This window comes from Suricata suricatta, chromosome 8 (genome assembly GCF_006229205.1).
Source record: "Suricata suricatta isolate VVHF042 chromosome 8, meerkat_22Aug2017_6uvM2_HiC, whole genome shotgun sequence".
In the NCBI taxonomy this organism is placed as follows: Eukaryota; Metazoa; Chordata; class Mammalia; order Carnivora; family Herpestidae; genus Suricata; species Suricata suricatta.
In genome coordinates this window covers 32,191,183-32,206,926 of record NC_043707.1, presented here as the reverse complement: position 1 = coordinate 32,206,926, position 15,744 = coordinate 32,191,183, and the positions used below count along the sequence as shown (strand labels likewise).

The 15,744-nt window shown below is 52.4% G+C and overlaps 1 protein-coding gene and 1 non-coding gene across 5 annotated transcripts; both read left to right on the top strand.

Annotated features, from left to right (window-relative positions):
• The first annotated feature begins 209 nt into the window (after positions 1-209).
• CPSF4 (cleavage and polyadenylation specific factor 4) lies at positions 210-15,370 on the top strand. Of its 4 annotated transcripts, none has more exons than XM_029946735.1 (8): positions 210-414; positions 3,021-3,071; positions 5,686-5,838; positions 7,860-7,955; positions 8,347-8,440; positions 9,613-9,685; positions 11,282-11,377; positions 14,445-14,604. In XM_029946735.1, exons 1-8 carry the CDS (start codon positions 312-314, stop codon positions 14,511-14,513), a joined length of 735 nt encoding a protein of 244 aa, XP_029802595.1. In that variant the 5' UTR covers positions 210-311; the 3' UTR covers positions 14,514-14,604. The 4 variants fall into 4 exon arrangements, with proteins under 4 accessions (XP_029802595.1, XP_029802594.1, XP_029802596.1 ...); XM_029946734.1 differs by having other exon boundaries at positions 11,207-11,377; XM_029946736.1 differs by having other exon boundaries at positions 211-414; positions 11,285-11,377.
• LOC115300563 lies at positions 4,724-4,856 on the top strand. Its single transcript, XR_003912728.1, has one exon. It is a non-coding gene; the product is annotated as a small nucleolar RNA SNORA70 (small nucleolar RNA).
• Positions 15,371-15,744: the final 374 nt, after the last annotated feature.

The window sequence follows — 15,744 nt, the reverse complement described above, 5'->3', positions numbered from 1 at the left end:
TTCCCCATCCTGCGCGCGTGGAGGCAGATTACCTGCGGTAGCGAGGAGCAGCGGGAGTTCGGCGGGCGGCTAGCCGTACCTGGTGAAGCGGCCCGTGCTCCGCGCTCTACTGGCTGGGTCTGGAAAGGCGAAAGGCCGGCGCGGGCTCCAGGAGCTCCCGGCATCCCTCGGGCGGCGGCGGCGGCGGCGGCGGCGGCGGCGAGGCAAGACGAGACTGAGGACCGTGAGCGGCGGGGTCGGTGGCGGGTGGAGGTGTGAGGGCGGCGAGGGACCTGAGGGGGAGTCGGGCCGGTGTGGCCGCCGCCGCCGCCATGCAGGAAATCATCGCCAGCGTGGACCACATCAAGTTCGACTTGGAGATCGCAGTGGAGCAGCAGCTCGGGGCACAGCCGCTGCCCTTCCCTGGCATGGACAGTGAGCGCGGGGCCGGGGCCGCGGGCGAGGGGCGCGACCGACTCTTTCCCGGGACCTGCTCCCCATCGGTCCTGGGACGCCTTCCCCCACCTCCATTATGAGACCCCCTTCCCCCATTCAAACTCGGGAGCACCCCTTTCTCGGATCTCTCGTGCCCTGGGGCTGTTCAAATACGCCCTTCATGAGGGCAGGACTGTGTCTGGCTGTTCAGTATTCTTGAATGAAAGCGAGTGTCCTGCATTGGAAATTACTTCCCTCCTTCAACTAAAGGAAAATAACTAGATAGCCCTCCGCCCCACTTCAGCTCCCCATTTTGAGCACCCTCTTCTTGCTTTCATCAGTACTAGGCGGTTGGAGGAGTCTTGCTGGAGGAAGGACCACCTGTCCCTCTTCTTAGATTCCCAATTAGACACTCAAACTCCATTCTTCTAGGACTTGCACTCTGGGAGCCTGTCCCTCACTTTTTCTCTGGAGCCCAATTCATCACAGCTGGGCAGCTGCCTGAGCTCCTTTACTTCTCCAACTTCAGATGATAGCTCCTGGCTCCCCACCCCCCAACTTAGGTGGATGTCTCATACTTTATTTTTTATTTTTTATTTTTTTAAAAGGAGGCTCCACGCTCAGCATGTAGCCCAATGCCAGGCTTGAACCCACGATCCTAAGATCAAGAATATGACACTTGGGGTATCTGTCTGGCTCAGTCGGTTAAGCCGCCCGACTTCAGCTCAGATCATGATCTCACGGTTAGTGGGAGTGAGCCCGGCGTCGGGCTCTGTGCTGACGGCTAGCTCAGAGTCTGGAGGCTGCTTCCGGTTCTGTGTCTCCCTCTCTCTCTCTCTGACCCTCCCCTGCTCGTGCTGTCTCTCTGTTTCTCAAAAATAAATTTAAAAACATAAAAAAAAAAAAAAGTATGACACTTAACCCAGCAGTTTTCTTCTCTCCTTTCTGGACGCATTTGGAATCTAATGTAACATTCAAGCTTAGCGGTCATGGCATTAAATCCACAGATGGCACAACTGAGGCCTGGGTTGGGGGCAGGGACCTGTGGAAGTCCACTGGTCCACGGCCATTTGGTACCTGGTGGAACCAGGTGAGCTCTCCAGTGTCATTGACTGGTTTGGTCTGCGGTTCCTGTGTTGTATTTTATGACTGCCAGAAGCCCATGTTCTCCCATAGGTCCGTGGCCTGGAAGAGCCTCCATGAAGCCCCATTCCCCTCAAAGGGCCACACTTTTCATGCACATGTGACCTGAGTTGTCTCACTCATGCTAACGCTTCTCTGTGAGATACTGCTAATGCCCATGAGACACATCTCAAGCAACCTAATCTTATACAAGCACAGGCTCCAAATCTACTATACACATCTTATAAGCAGCTGCTGAAATTCACATACATACTATTACTTACCCCTCGACACACGTGATCACTTCCTGTTTGTGTGTGCACACCTACCTTTGCACACATGGCCTTTCATTGTGTTGCATGTTACCACATGCAGGGCAGCTTCTTCCCTCCCACCCTTCTCCAGCCTGGGACCACACATCCTTGAGCCTGTGAGGGCAGATGCAATAGCAGGGAGCCCACATACCTGTTTTAAGGAAGGTCACGGACATGCCTGGCCTTGGGTGCTGCCCTGGCTTGGGCCTCACACTTGATAGGGACCCTCCGCACTCTGCCCACCCATGATCTAGCCTGTGTGTTCCAGCCCTGGGAGACCACCACCCTTTCTCCTTTGTCCTGGCCCTTTATTCTCCTCTTAGCTTTGGGAAGAATTGTCAGTTAGTTCTTACCATGAAGGCATACTCTTAACCTGTCCACCTGAGACGCAGGCCTCAGGACTGTGGGCGTCAGGCTTCAAGTAATGAAGCACCCTTAACCTCTGAGAAGAATGTCGGACCACAAACCCTCTTATATCACACTTTTCTTAGGGTAATAAGACTTTTTAAACTTTTCAAAATGCAGATGAGTGACACCTCCTTGACAACCTTAAATCTGTTTTAGCAAAATCTGTCTGCCTCTGAGAATCCAAGGAATCTGTTGCAAGGTAGCAGAGAGAGTATGAATGTGGCCTTCTAAGATGCTGTTGGTGGGTATTCAGCAACTATAAAATGCCTGCTGATAGAGAAAACTGTTGATGAAGCCATGGACAGTTTATTCTGGGAGCCACGGCCAGTGAATTCCTGGGCTCCTTGCGCCAGCTTGCCCCTGGAGTCACTTACTTGTCTTGTACACCTCTCTGCAACAGGCTGCCTCTGTGGAAGCAGAAGACTGCTTCCACACTCTTAACCCTTTGGAGCATCCCACGTCTGAACTGGGGGTAATCCTGTGATCATGTGCCGCATCCTTCCCACACCCACTTGAAAGGATCTTGCTTATTGGAGGTTTTCAGTATAACTGGTCTCAGCATATGTGTCTCATGTTTGCAGGGAATGGCTGAAATTGAACAGCTTTTTTCTGGCTCAGTCAGGCTTTGCATTTTTTTTGCCAGACCGTTTCCTGTGCCCTGAACCCTTTGTGGCTAAAGACAAGAAGGGTCCCCTCCTCGTGTCTTCAGCTGTCCCTAGTCACACCTCACTTTGTTTAATATCTCTGCTTTCCTTCCTGCAGAGTCGGGGGCTGCTGTCTGCGAATTCTTTTTGAAAGCTGCATGTGGCAAAGGTAAGAAACCCCTGGCTCCCTGACGTTCCTCCAGCGGTGCTTTCCACCACCCAGCCTCTGAGCAGATTTGTAGGCCATCAGGTCTGGTTTGCTGCAGACTAACAGTGTTCTTGGATGAAATCACTGTGCTTTGGATAGGCTAGGAACGTGATAGGGTATACTGCCCGAAATCTAAAACACAGGATGGACCCTCAGTCTGCCTTCTCACCTCACTTTTCCTGTGGCCAAGAGCTGACCTGTGACATGGGCAGAAGGTGTGAGCACTGAGGTTAGTGAGTGGCTGAGCCAGTGTCTGAACCTAAGCCTTTCTGATTCTACAGTCTGCACAAGCTCACTGTCCTCTGTATCCTCTCATGAAAACCCCCTACAGTAGCCTGTCCGGTGGAGCTTTGTTCATACTAACCAGGCTCCAACAGAGGCTGCTGGAACCAGACCATCCATTGATTCGTAAGAAGACAGATTGGGGACCTTACGTGCCATGTATAGGTCTTGGCATTTTTCTTCCTATAGGCAAATTTATTTGGAAACTAAATTTTAACCAGAAGGTTGAGTAAAGAGCACAGAATTAGAGCAAGTACATGTTTTTAATGGATGATTTTGGCAAGTTAGGTTCCATAATTCAGTCATTTATCTCTGAAACAATAGCCCTGCTAGGTTGACCTCAGGCTGTCTGGTTGGACTATATCTCCCACTGGGCTCCTGCTCTTCTTCCCATGTCTGTGCTTCGTAATTCTTTTTTTGTTTTTTTTTTTGCTTTTCAAAATTTTTTTAAATGTTTGTTTATTTTTGAGAGACAGAGGGAGACAGAGTGTGGGGGTGCGGGGAGCAGAAAGGGAGGGAGACAACAGAATCCGAAGTGTATTCCAGGCTCAGAGCTATCAGCACAAAGCCCTATGCGGGGCTTGAACCCATGAACTGTAGGAACATGACCTGAGTCGAAGTCAGATGCTTAACCAACTGAGCCACCCAGGTGCCCCTGTGCTCAGTAATTCTACCCTCCTGACCCACCACCTCTGTCAGCACAGCTGTCCTTAACCCAGGGCACCATGGCTGTCTCTGTGTTAACTAACTAGTAGCCATTGGCCACATGTGCTTATTCAAATATTGCTAGTCACATGCATTGTATTTAAAGTGCTTAATAGCGACATGTGGCCAGTGGCTGCCGTGTTGGACGGCATAGATATAGAACATCATTGCAAAAAGTTCCGTTTGGAGGGTCTGGTCTAGATCTTTCCCAGTCACAACCTCATTCTGGTTGGGCCTTCCCAGTGGTCCTGCCAGGCCACAAGTTAGAAATATGAGTTTGCAAGGGTGCAGCTCTGTTCCATCTGGGTGGCTTATCGGTCAGGTCCTTTCATAGTAGGCCACTTTATATACAGTGCATTTCTTCAGTTCTGAAGTTTATTTTCCTTCTTAATTTTTAGAGGGTAAGTGGGCACTTTAACTAGAGGTGGAGCCCACTTGGAGTCCAGGATTCTGCTAGTGGTTTCCTTTACCTTCTGTTTTTAAGAGCAGTGTTTCCCAAACCCCAGTCTTTTTAAATTTTTTTTACTACCTCTATAATTTGTGCATATCTGTGTGTCACTAAAGCTATTCTTTAATTAATAAGCTTATTCCCCCACTACCCCAGGACTTACTAAGTTTCCATCTTACTGCAGCCAATTAAGCCGACTGTGCCCTTTCTCCATGGGGCCCAGTGTGCAATGGCTGCGCACAGCAGCCTCCTTGGTAGTGTATGCAGCCTGTTGATTGTACAGGTTGCCCTAAGGGACCTTGGAGACATCCCTTTCTGGTGGACATTAAGGTTTAGCCTCATGCTATCTCCAGTCTAGGCTCCAGATAGGTATGCAGAGTGCCTTTGGAAACCCTGGCACAGTGGCCAGGGTCCACATTGGCCAAGTCATCACATCCATCCTACCAAGGAGCATGTGATTGAGGCCCTAATAGGGCCAAGTTCAAGTTCCCTGGCCACCAGAAGATCCACATTTCCAAGAAGTGGGGCTTTACTGTGTTTAATTCGGACAAATTTGAAGACATGGTCGCTGATCCACTCAGCTGTCATGTCTTGCCAGGTTGACCTCAAGCTGGCTGGACTGTATCTCCCACTGGGCTCCTGCTCTTCTGCCCATGTCTGTGCTCTGTAATTCTTTTTTTTTTTTTTTTTTAAGTGTTTATTTTTGAGAGAGAGAGACAGAGCATGGGGTGGGGGGAGCAGAGAGAGGGAGACACAGATAAGACATGGAGGCTCATCCCAGATGGCTATGGGGTTAAATACATCCCTAATCGTGGCCTGTTGGATAAATGGCGGACTCTGCACTCATGAGAACCTTAGCACTGCCCCTCCCTATTCACGCCCACCAATAAATCCTGTTTCCTGTCTAAAAAATCATTTCCATATTACAGTAATATCTGTGAAAGCATGGTTTGATATTTTAGTTAGGTTTTTCCAAAACACATAGAAAATACAGAAGTAGTAAAACTTAGTACGTGTGCCCAAGGACTGCCTTCTGCCAGGGGCAACCATGGCCTCCCAGGGCGTGTTGCTTCCAGGTGTTGCATGGAAGTGTGGGGTGAAGGTGCTGCCCTCCTCACAGTGCGTCGTCTTTCTTGGCAGGGGGCATGTGCCCATTCCGCCATATCAGCGGTGAGAAGACTGTTGTGTGTAAACACTGGCTGCGGGGGCTGTGCAAGAAGGGGGACCAGTGTGAGTTCCTGCATGAGTATGACATGACGAAGATGCCCGAGTGCTACTTCTACTCCAAGTTCGGTAAGCAGATGGCCATGCCCCTCTCTCTACCCGGACCTCTGGAGTCCTGGGGAGGCGACACCCAGAACTAAGACCCCGAGAGATCAACAGCTTCTCAGGTGCCCACGCTGTCTACCTCCCCCCATCTTTACAGCTCTCGATGGGACACACCGTGCCCGCCGACGTCAGCTGGCCCTCTAGTTTCAGGTTCTTTGGGAAGTTGAGACAGCTGAGGTTCCCATGGTGGGTGAGTGAGCAGTGCAGCTGGTGAGAGGCCTTGTTTGCGCTCACATTGATCTTTTCCCTCATATCAGCTGCTGCTTCCAGCTTGGTGACTCCTGACCCCCAGGTCTGAGTTGGTTCCCTCTCTCTGGGAGTGCGATCCCAGGTATTAGTTTGACTGCCCTAAAAAGGGGGCTGTCTTGTGGTAGCCAAGAGCTCCACTCGTCACCTTGCTCCCTGTGTAGAGAACGCATGCCCTTGGCTGTCCTGAGTGGACTGCATGGAGAAGTGGGGGCGGAGGGGCTGGTCAGCAGAGCCCTTATGCTTCCTGATGGAACTAGAATCTGGCACCCTCTGCTGTGGGCGAGGTTGCCCAGGAAGGAGCCCTGCTGGTCAGGATGAGGATGGACTTTGGCCTCAGGACCCCCGGCCCTGTGCAGGAGCTTGGAGGGGGGGGGCTGGAAGCCGGCTGTACCTGTGGTGGGCTGGGCATGCTGGGGAGCACTGGATGAGCCATGTGCTTTCAAAGCACTGTCATCAGGAGACATTAATTATTCCAGCAGCCCGAGAGGCGTGCCCTGCTTGTTTCATAATGATAGTTGTGCCTTTTTTTGTAGAGGTAGCAAAAGCCATGAAGTCGAAGCACAGATAGTGAGAAGTAGGACCCAGTCTTCCCAGCTATGCCGCCCCCCCAAACCAACACTGGAAAGGGAGCATCCCCTTCTCATGGGAGCCATCTCCCATCTGGACCCGAGCGGGGAGACAGCCCTCCTGAGCAGACTCTTAAGGGCACCCCTGAAGGCTGGCCTGGGGTCCTTCATTCCTGCCGGACCTGGCAGCCTCCCTGATGCCTCTGACGCTCCCCTGCCTCCCCACAGAGCTTGCCCCGGTGCACGTGGACTGTCTGCAGCTCCTGTCACCTGTGACACAAGTGAGAGTCCTCTTTCAGCACTGGAGAGCTGGTAGTAAACAGGAGAGACCCAGTCCTTGTCCCATGGTGCTTTTGTTCTAGTGGCCCAGAGAAAGAGGCAGCTGATGACAGTGAGACAAAGTTGAAAATGATATGCCCCTCTCCCACTCATGTTCTGTCTCTCTGTCTCAAAAGTAAATAAATGTTAAAAAAAAATTAAAAAAAGAAAATGTTACACAGTAAGCACTCTAAAGGAAATAAACAGTGATGGGACCACATGAGGACCATATTTTCCTTTAGGCTAAATGGTCAGGGAAGGTCTCTCTCAGGAGGGGAGACCTGAGCTGGGATCTGAAGGCTAAGAAGGGGCCGGTCATGTGGAGCCGGGGGGCGGTGTGGCTGGGGGCCGAGGAGCCTGGGGAGGGATGGGCTAGACCACAGAGGGGCTTGCAGATCTGGAAGGGGTTTTGCATGTTCTCTGGCCAACAGTGATCAGGTTGTCCTTCTTTGTGTCACATAGATTGGGGCGGGCAAGCGCGGAGGGGATGGATTCTGTAGTTGGGTGAACGATGCTGCTGGCCAGCTGGGCCAGTTGCTCCTGAGAGGAGCTGTCATCATAAAGGCTTTATTACATTCTGCCACAGGACTTGAGCCTTGAGTTCCCAAATCTTCCCTGCGTTTGTTCTGAAAGGTGGAATCCTCAGATCTTTCGCTGTCCCAGCTAGTAGATGTGAAGGGCTCATCAGAGTAGACCAGTTATTTCTTGCTCTCAGTTAGTGCATTCACATATTTGGGCCCCTGCCCAGTGTCCAGGATACCCCTTTGGGTAAGGAAGAGAGCCATGAGGTAGGTCTGGGTCCAGCTCTCCTAGAGCTGCCCCAGGTGGATGCACGTCTGGCTTTCCCCACAGGGGAGTGCAGCAACAAGGAATGCCCCTTCCTGCACATCGACCCCGAGTCCAAGATCAAGGACTGCCCTTGGTATGACCGTGGCTTCTGCAAGCATGGTAGGTGTCAGGGTGGCTGGGCCCCAGCAAGAGGCTGGTCCTTGCTTCCTCTCCCCACATGACCCTCTACCTGTCCCACCTGTTCCAGCAAAACCTGGTGTTAGGGGCTAGTGAGGCTTTTTTTACACCCGCAGCTCACCCGAGCCTCCCAAAGGTCCTGTGTGGACTACACTATCACCTAGATTATTGGTAAGGAAACTATCAGTTTAGAGATTATGTGCTCTGCCTGTTGTCCCTTGTGAATGGATATGAGGCAGAGCCAGCATCTAAAGTCCTGCTCTTGCTCTATGTACCCCAGGTAGTGGTATGGGCAGGGTTCTGACTGGCACAGGGGCACGAGGCCATCCCCCAAAGAGGGGAGTCTGAGTGACCCGGACACTTGGCTCAACAGGTCCCCTGTGCAGGCACCGGCACACACGGAGAGTCATCTGTGTGAATTACCTCGTGGGATTCTGCCCAGAGGGGCCCTCGTGTAAATTCATGCAGTGAGTAGCCAGATCTTGTTCCTTGACCCCGCTCCTGCCCCAGGCCCTGCTGCCCTAGATCTTTGCTGGGTCCAGCTGGGCTTTGATCACTGGGTGGTGTCCCCACAGGGCCTGGGCAGGGGTTACTGCTGCTCCCTAAGCTCAGAGGTGGCTTGCCTAGCCCAGCACTTAACCTTTCCTGGGTCATAGATCTGATGAAAGCTGGGCTGTGTGCTCCAGAAAAGCTCATGCCTTGCATGTCCATTAGGTATATCTGTAAGAACCTGAGCCTTAAGGGGAGGAGATTCCAGTTTGGGGGGGTCTTTGTGGAGGCACTGCGCTTGGGATTCCACATATGCTAGTTCATATAACTCTCACAAGTGTGTGTGTGAGAGAGAGGATGTCCCCATTTCACACATGGGAACACTGAGGCTCAAGAGCTCAGCCACTGGCTTTGGTCACGTGGTGGTAGGTGTGGCACCTGGTCTGAGGCAGGTCCGTAGCTTCTGAAGCGAGGTTCACCTTGTTCAGCAGGGCTCAGAGCTCCTCTCCTAGGCCTTAGCACACGTCTGTCACTTTGAGGGGTTGTGGAGTCGGACTTCTCCCTGGGGTGGCCCTCGGACTGCAGAGTAGTGTAGTTAACCCCACAACCCCCACCCCGGGCTGCTTCTGTCCACACCATGGACACCTGCACAGAAGCATGGTATCCTGATCACTGCCATGCTGTGGGCAGGTGGCAGATGGTGCGGACTTGGCCCCGCTTTCTAGATGAGAGCCAGGAGCCTATAGGTGGCCTAGGGATTCCTGCTTGCAGGGCGTCCAGGCATGTCCCTTGGGATTATGTCTTGTCAGAAGTGGCCTGGCACCTGAGTTGGACCCGCAGGGAGGGGGGCAGTCTGATGAACAAAGCCCTCCTGGGGCAGCACTTTGCGAAGGTCCCAAAGGTCCCGCAGCTAGATGTGGGCAGATCTGAGCCCAGGCAAGTCTGTTCTTTTTCACCCCTAACCCTCAAAGCTTCAGGGGTGGAGCTGAGACCCGGCGCCCTCCCTACGTCTGGACAAGTTGCTCTGTACTTGGGCAGAGGCTGCCTGTGATCTCCCAGGACCAGAATTTGGGAACACCGCCTGGCCTGGCCCCTCTCTCATCCCCTCTTCTCCTCTCGTTCTCATCCCCTTTGGCTGCATGGTGACCAGCCCTCGATTTGAACTGCCGATGGGAACCACTGAGCAGCCCCCACTGCCACAGCAGACGCAGCCTCCGACAAAGGTACTGTGCCTCAGCCCCTCCCTGGCCTTGTGGTGCTGCCGGCCCCAGCACTGCCTGCCCTGGTGCACAGTCTGCCACAGACCTGGCTGGTGATGTGTGAGAAGGCAGGGAGGACGTGGGGCAAGATGGGAGGCGCCCTGAGTTCCAGCAGAAAATTCAGGGAGCAGAGCAGTTTGCATCTCCCCCTAGAGGTGGAGGGCTATCTGCTATGTCTGCTAGAGCTGAATGCCAACTTGGCTTCTCGCCCCTTCTTGCCTGGCGAGTGTCTCGGTGGCACAACCCCCCCCCCAACCAGGGGCCAGAGCTGGGGGCAGCACGAGTGCCATGGGTTTGCTGCTCTTGCTTCTGGTTCCAGTCCTTCCTATTATAAACAGGGAAACAAACTCCTAAGAGGAGGGCCTTGCCTGCAGTCCCACAGCTGGGCAGGAGCAGCCAGGGAGCAGAACTGAGGCTAACTGGTTCTCCCACCAGTGCCCTCAGTGCCCCGAGTGGAAGTTCCTAGCAGGATGGTCTGGGAACAGAGCTGAAGGACCAGCTGGATCCATTCCTCTGGACAAGGGGGTTCCACAAGCCACCAATGGGCTGATCCCCTCAAGCATGAGGAGAGGGAGAGATGCCGTAGACAAGTGGGAATCTGTACCCCCGCCAAAACCAAGGGCACCCAGGAGTTGAGGATTGGGGGCCCAGAAGAAGGGCTGGCCAGGTGCCCTAAGCAGGGTCTCAACAGGCTGAGTCAACCCGCCTACTGATCTTGAATCCTTACCTCTTTCCTGGTTGGACTCTGAGCCCACTGCCAAAGCCTGCTCCTCCTCCAGTGCTACAGGCTGAGCAACCCAGAGGAGGCATGGCCTGCCGGCCTCACTGCACTGACCCCTGCCCTCAGGAGGCTGTGGGACGACTCAGAATTCACAAAGCCAGGAACTGGGTGTGGGTACAGCCATGACATCAGCCAGGGGATTTCTAGCTCAGTGCTCCTATATTTGTGGGGGCTGGGAACCCTCTTGGTTAGGAGATGGCCTGGCTGTCTGGTCCGCACCTCAAGCCCCTCCATCTCCCTTGCTCACGTGACTCCCTAGTGGAGGGCCCTCTCAGCCCCTAGACCACAGGTCAGCATGTCAGCCTCCAACTGTTTTTCTGTGACTGTTGCTCGCCGTGTAGGCTGCTAAACATCTGGCTGAACCAAGCGTTCATCCTGACCTGAAGCTAGAACCTCAGAAACAAAAGTAAGGCCTGCTCATGCCCTCGCCCTGCTGCCCCAGAGACCTCCTCGTCTCTTTGGTGTTTTGTTTTCTACTTTTATTTTTCGTTTTTGTGTGTCTGCATGGTGTTTTTCGGGCAGCAGCTCCTGCCATCATCACCAGATGTTTCTTTTCTGGCTGCTCTCCTGAGCAGGGCCACTGCGGAAGCCCTTCTTCCTGCTGATCATGCGGGAGCAGTCCCGCCCTCTTTTTTCCTGTCCCCATTGGTAGTCTGCGTGCACGTGTTTTCCGCAGTAAAACCGTGTTGTGTAACTCTTTCCAGCAAAGTAACAATCCGCCATTACAAAGGTCGTCCTCCTTGATCCAGTTAACGAGTCAGAACTCTTCTCCCAATCAGCAGAGAGCCCCACAGGTCATCGGGGTCATGCAGAGTCAAAACAGCAGCGCAGGCAACCGGGGACCCCGGCCGCTGGAGCAGGTCACCTGTTACAAGGTGAGTCCTAGGGCTTGGGGGCAGGGGGGGGGTGTCTTCAGAGTCAGGGGCCATTCCCTCATTCCCCAGACAGTTAATTTGGAAAACTGAAAACATCTGTTTGTGCTGACCATAAAAGTGACAATGGGCTACTCTGGTGGGCTAGAGACCATCCTGCTTCCTTCCATGACACACTAGGGCCAAGGGACTGCTCACACATGGTTGAATGCAAGGACAGAGTTTGCGGGAAAGGGAGGAAATCTTCGAGTCCAGTAACAAAGTAGAAGCACAGTTCAGGGGAAGGGCGTAAGCCCTGAAGCTTCTGGATGTCCTCACATCCCACAAGGGCACGTACCCAAGGGAGAGGGACAGCTTTAACACCCAAGAACAAAACAGAAATCCCCTGAACCAGACACAGAGTCAGATACTCAGGGGAAGGGTAAACTTTTAAAAGCCCTGCTAGAAAACTTATGTTGTTCTTGGGTCAGGATGGAAAGGGGGAAGATAAGTGCCTTGAGACTTCATAGTCACCAGTGGGCCCTTCGTGAGTTTGGGGCTGTATGCACACCCTTGGTGAGGGTTGCAAACCTACAGACTTGAGTTTTCTCATCAGAAACAGCCCCAGATGTGGGCCCCTGGTATCTGACTCTATGAGGAATTTTTCTCAACTAGACTGCACAGAATTCCCACAGCTCGAGTTCCAAAGAATGAGTTCATAATTAAAAATTGCAAAACCTAGAAGGAAGCAAACCCCATTGAGGGAAGTCAGCAGAAACAACTGATAATAGAACTAGGCTCACAAAAACGTCAGATTTTGGTATTAGACAAAACACAGAATTAGTACATGCTTCCGGGTTCACAGTGTGATTGTCTCTATTCCCACTTTCCCTAAAACAGCCACTTGACTCAGTGTGCTGTGTTGTCACGATTTTTGGTTTTATTTTTTTTTTATTAAAAAAATTTTTTTAACATTTATTTATTTTTGAGAGAGTGAGAGACACACACAGAACGTGAGCAGGGAAAGGTCAGAAAGAGAGGGAGACGCAGAATCCGAAGCAGGCTCCAGGCTCTGAAGGGTCAGCACAGAGCCCGACGCGGGGCTCGAACCCACGAACTGTGAGATCATGACCTGAGTTTGAAGTCGGCCGCCCAACCGACTGAGCTACCCAGGCGCCCCAACGATTTTTGGTTTTGGTGTTCATTCATGCCCCACAGGGGACCCCACTTAGAGAAATGCTGTGCCAAACTTATTCATATAAGCACAGTGAAAGTACATTTTAATGTAAATAGGGCCCTGGTATATAACTTTCTATAGTCTCTTTATCTTAATACTGTGTTGTAGATCGAACTATGTCATATGTGAATGTAATCTGTTTCACTGGCTGTGTAATATAACCAAGTTTACTTTCCCAGTTCTCTGTGGGTAGCAATTTCTAGTTTTTGTTACCAAAAAGTGTGCTGAATCTGACCTTTAAACATCTGTGAGCCCTAGTCTGACAGCAGCATCCATGCCTACACGTAGAAGGTCTGAGTCCAGGGGTGTGGGCTTAGCTTAAATTGTTCTAGAACTTTCTCTCAAGAAAGGCTGAGCCACTTCCCACAGCCCTCACTCACTCACTGGGCACCTGCTCTGTGCCAGCTCTACTGAGAAAACGAAGACTGTTACTGCTCTTTCCCAGGAGGGGTTTGTGTTGTGCAAGGAGGGGAAGGTAGGTGCCCCTAAACCAAAGCACGCTTGGGTTCAGTGAAGGCCTCAGATTTCTGAGCCTTGGCCCTCCCAGGTAGGGAGAGAACAGACAGCTTCCGACCAGTCACTCGTCAGGTATCAGGAAACAGGTGCCATGAGGCAGTGTAGCTGTTCTCTGGACCCCCACCCCCCCACCCCTCCCCAGGACGTTGCAGCAAGGCCTCTGAAGCCAGCTCTCCTGAGCCCTGGAACTTACAAAGGTGGAGCCAGAACCCAACAACTTCTCACGTCAGGCCCTTCATAGTTGATATTCAAGGCACCTTGTGGGAATCCTGGGTTCTCCAGGGCCAGCAGTGGAGGCTGATGGACATGCCAGGTGCTCTGAGCAGGGGCCCAGTGAGTACCTTCCCTCTGGTGATCTCACCAGCCTAAGGGCCAGCCAGAGCTCTACAGGCCACTCATCCAAAGTCACATAACAGACAGCTTTGAAAATGTAGGCACCCTGGGGTCAGAGGGATAAAGCAGGCGAGAGATCTGGGCACTCCAGGGTGAGGAAGCAGGGAGCTGGGAAGGCACTGGGTGTGTTACTGCAGGGTGGGTGCCCCCACCTGTCTCCTCACCCTTGACCTGTGCTTGAGGCTGCCCATTCATTACCTTTTAATTCCTTTCTTTTTGAGGAGTGAAAAGAATGAATGAAGAGAAGCTAAGGCAGGGCCTGGAAAATCAGAGCTGGGGCAGGTCAGAGTCACTCCTAGATTGTTCAAGTGATTCTCTGGGTCTGTTCACCCAAGTCTAACCATTGTCCCATCTCTCTGATCCTGTAACTGAAACTTGCCCCAGGGATAGTTTAGGCAAGTGTGCAAGAGGCAGGAGGGAAAACTCTGGGTGCAGCCCACCCTCCATGTCCATGGCAGTGACTCCCTGAGTTGGGGAAGCAGCCATGTGGCTTCTCTCACCTTGTTGCCTCCCGTCTTCAGACAGTGCCTCAGAAAGGTAAGTGACCAGCCAGCCTTCCAGAGGGACTTGGTCCCCAGACAGGTGGGGGAGCTCGAGTCCCATGGGCTTCTCTTCATCCTGCCACCCACCATGACAGACCTTCCATGGACAGGTCCCATGTTTGACTGGGCCCAACCTGCAGAAACCACTGCCGTGTGCTCACAGGGCACCCTCTGGCTATGCAGCCTCCCTTCATCTGCTGAGTTGCTGGAATTTCTTCAGTTTCTATGATACCTTTGGAGCTGCTTCTTTGTGTCTGAATGAAAGTCTGGATGACTGAGAATTTCATAGTCCCCATCCTGAAAGTGGTACTTGGCAGGTGCTACCTTACCTGAAAATTGCATTTGAAAACGGTGTTTTGTTTTGTTTTGTTTTGTCTCTTCCCTCCCTTATTACTGTTCCCAGTGTGGCGAGAAAGGACACTACGCCAACAGATGCACCAAAGGCCACTTGGCCTTTCTCAGTGGACAGTGACAGCAGCTGGAGCCAGCTCAGAGCAGCCCAAGGAGCCCCATTCTTGGGGACCACCCTGAGCCATACTTGGGAGCGTGCATTTAACTGTTTAATGCCAGTGTTGGTGCAACTCTGGCTGGGGTGGGCAGTCAGGCACACCAGGGTTCACCATTCTGATGGGCTGCGTCTGTTGGTTTCCCTACTGTTTTGCTGTAAACTTTTTAAAAAGGGGACAAGCACTCCAGTTTGGTCAAGTTGGCATCATGTGTGTCTAGGCATCTTGTGTGTCTAGGCATTGACACCTGTCTGGAATTCCCTGCACACCGCCCTCTAGGGAGGGGAGGAGGCAGCAGGGAAGGGCTCCTGCTAAGCGGTCTGTAAGGAAGGCAGCCCTTCCCCTTGAGGCCTCATTAAACACCAGTTCCTGGTGACCCCAGAGGCTGGGAGATCATTTAAAGCTGGTCATGCCTGCTTCCTCTACATCTTGCTGAATTCAGAAGCTGTGCCTGTCCACGTGACTTGAATGAGGCAGCCCCTCAGGGCAAACTTAAGTGTGCTCCTCGTCTCCACGGCTGGGTCCTGCTCCAAGGTGGCAGTGGTTGAGAGGAAGGACACAGAGCTCTCCAGCGTGAGGGTCTTTTCCTTCTGGGCTCATTTCCTTGGAGTGCCTACTTGTCAGTGATATGACTGAAGGTATGCCTTAAGCTGGAGCTGCAGACCACCCAGTAAATTGATGATGCAGTCCATCTGTGCACCTACCTCCTGCCCCTGAAACTGGAAATGTGAGACCGTCACCTGCAGCCTGCTGGGCAAGTGGGCCTGTCCAAGTTCAATTACAAGAACAATTTTTATGAGATCAATTAAAGCTTGTTTTTTAAGCTGCGTCTGGTGACTTCAGGGACCCATGCCAAGGAGAGGACTCCTGCTCCTGGTTGCACCAGATGCCTGGCATGAAGCTTTGAAATTAGAGCTTGTATGTCCCCTTCCAAGAAATGTGAAGCCCCTGGAGGGACGGGTGGGCCTCTATACTGGCAGCTGGTGAAGTCTGGAAGCTTGGCCTCTGGAACAGCCATATGGCTGGTCTCCGTTTCAGATGCTGGATACTTGCTTATTCAAATTTGGATCTTCTAGGAGATAATGAGCTGCAGCATCTCACCCCTTAGACTCCATGTGCTTTATCACACACCTCTCAAGAGACCAATTCTGGCCCTCATCTCACTTTACTGAAGACCTTTTTTTTTCTTATGTTTAT

Coding starts and splice junctions, on each gene's coding strand:
- CPSF4 (XM_029946737.1), top strand. CDS start 312: ATGCAGGAAATCATCGCCAGCGTGGACCACATCAAGTTCGACTTGGAG. Junction 415..3,020: donor GCCCTTCCCTGGCATGGACA/GTGAGCGCGGGG, acceptor TCCTTCCTGCAG/AGTCGGGGGCTGCTGTCTGC. Junction 11,378..14,444: donor AGCAGGTCACCTGTTACAAG/GTGAGTCCTAGG, acceptor TACTGTTCCCAG/TGTGGCGAGAAAGGACACTA.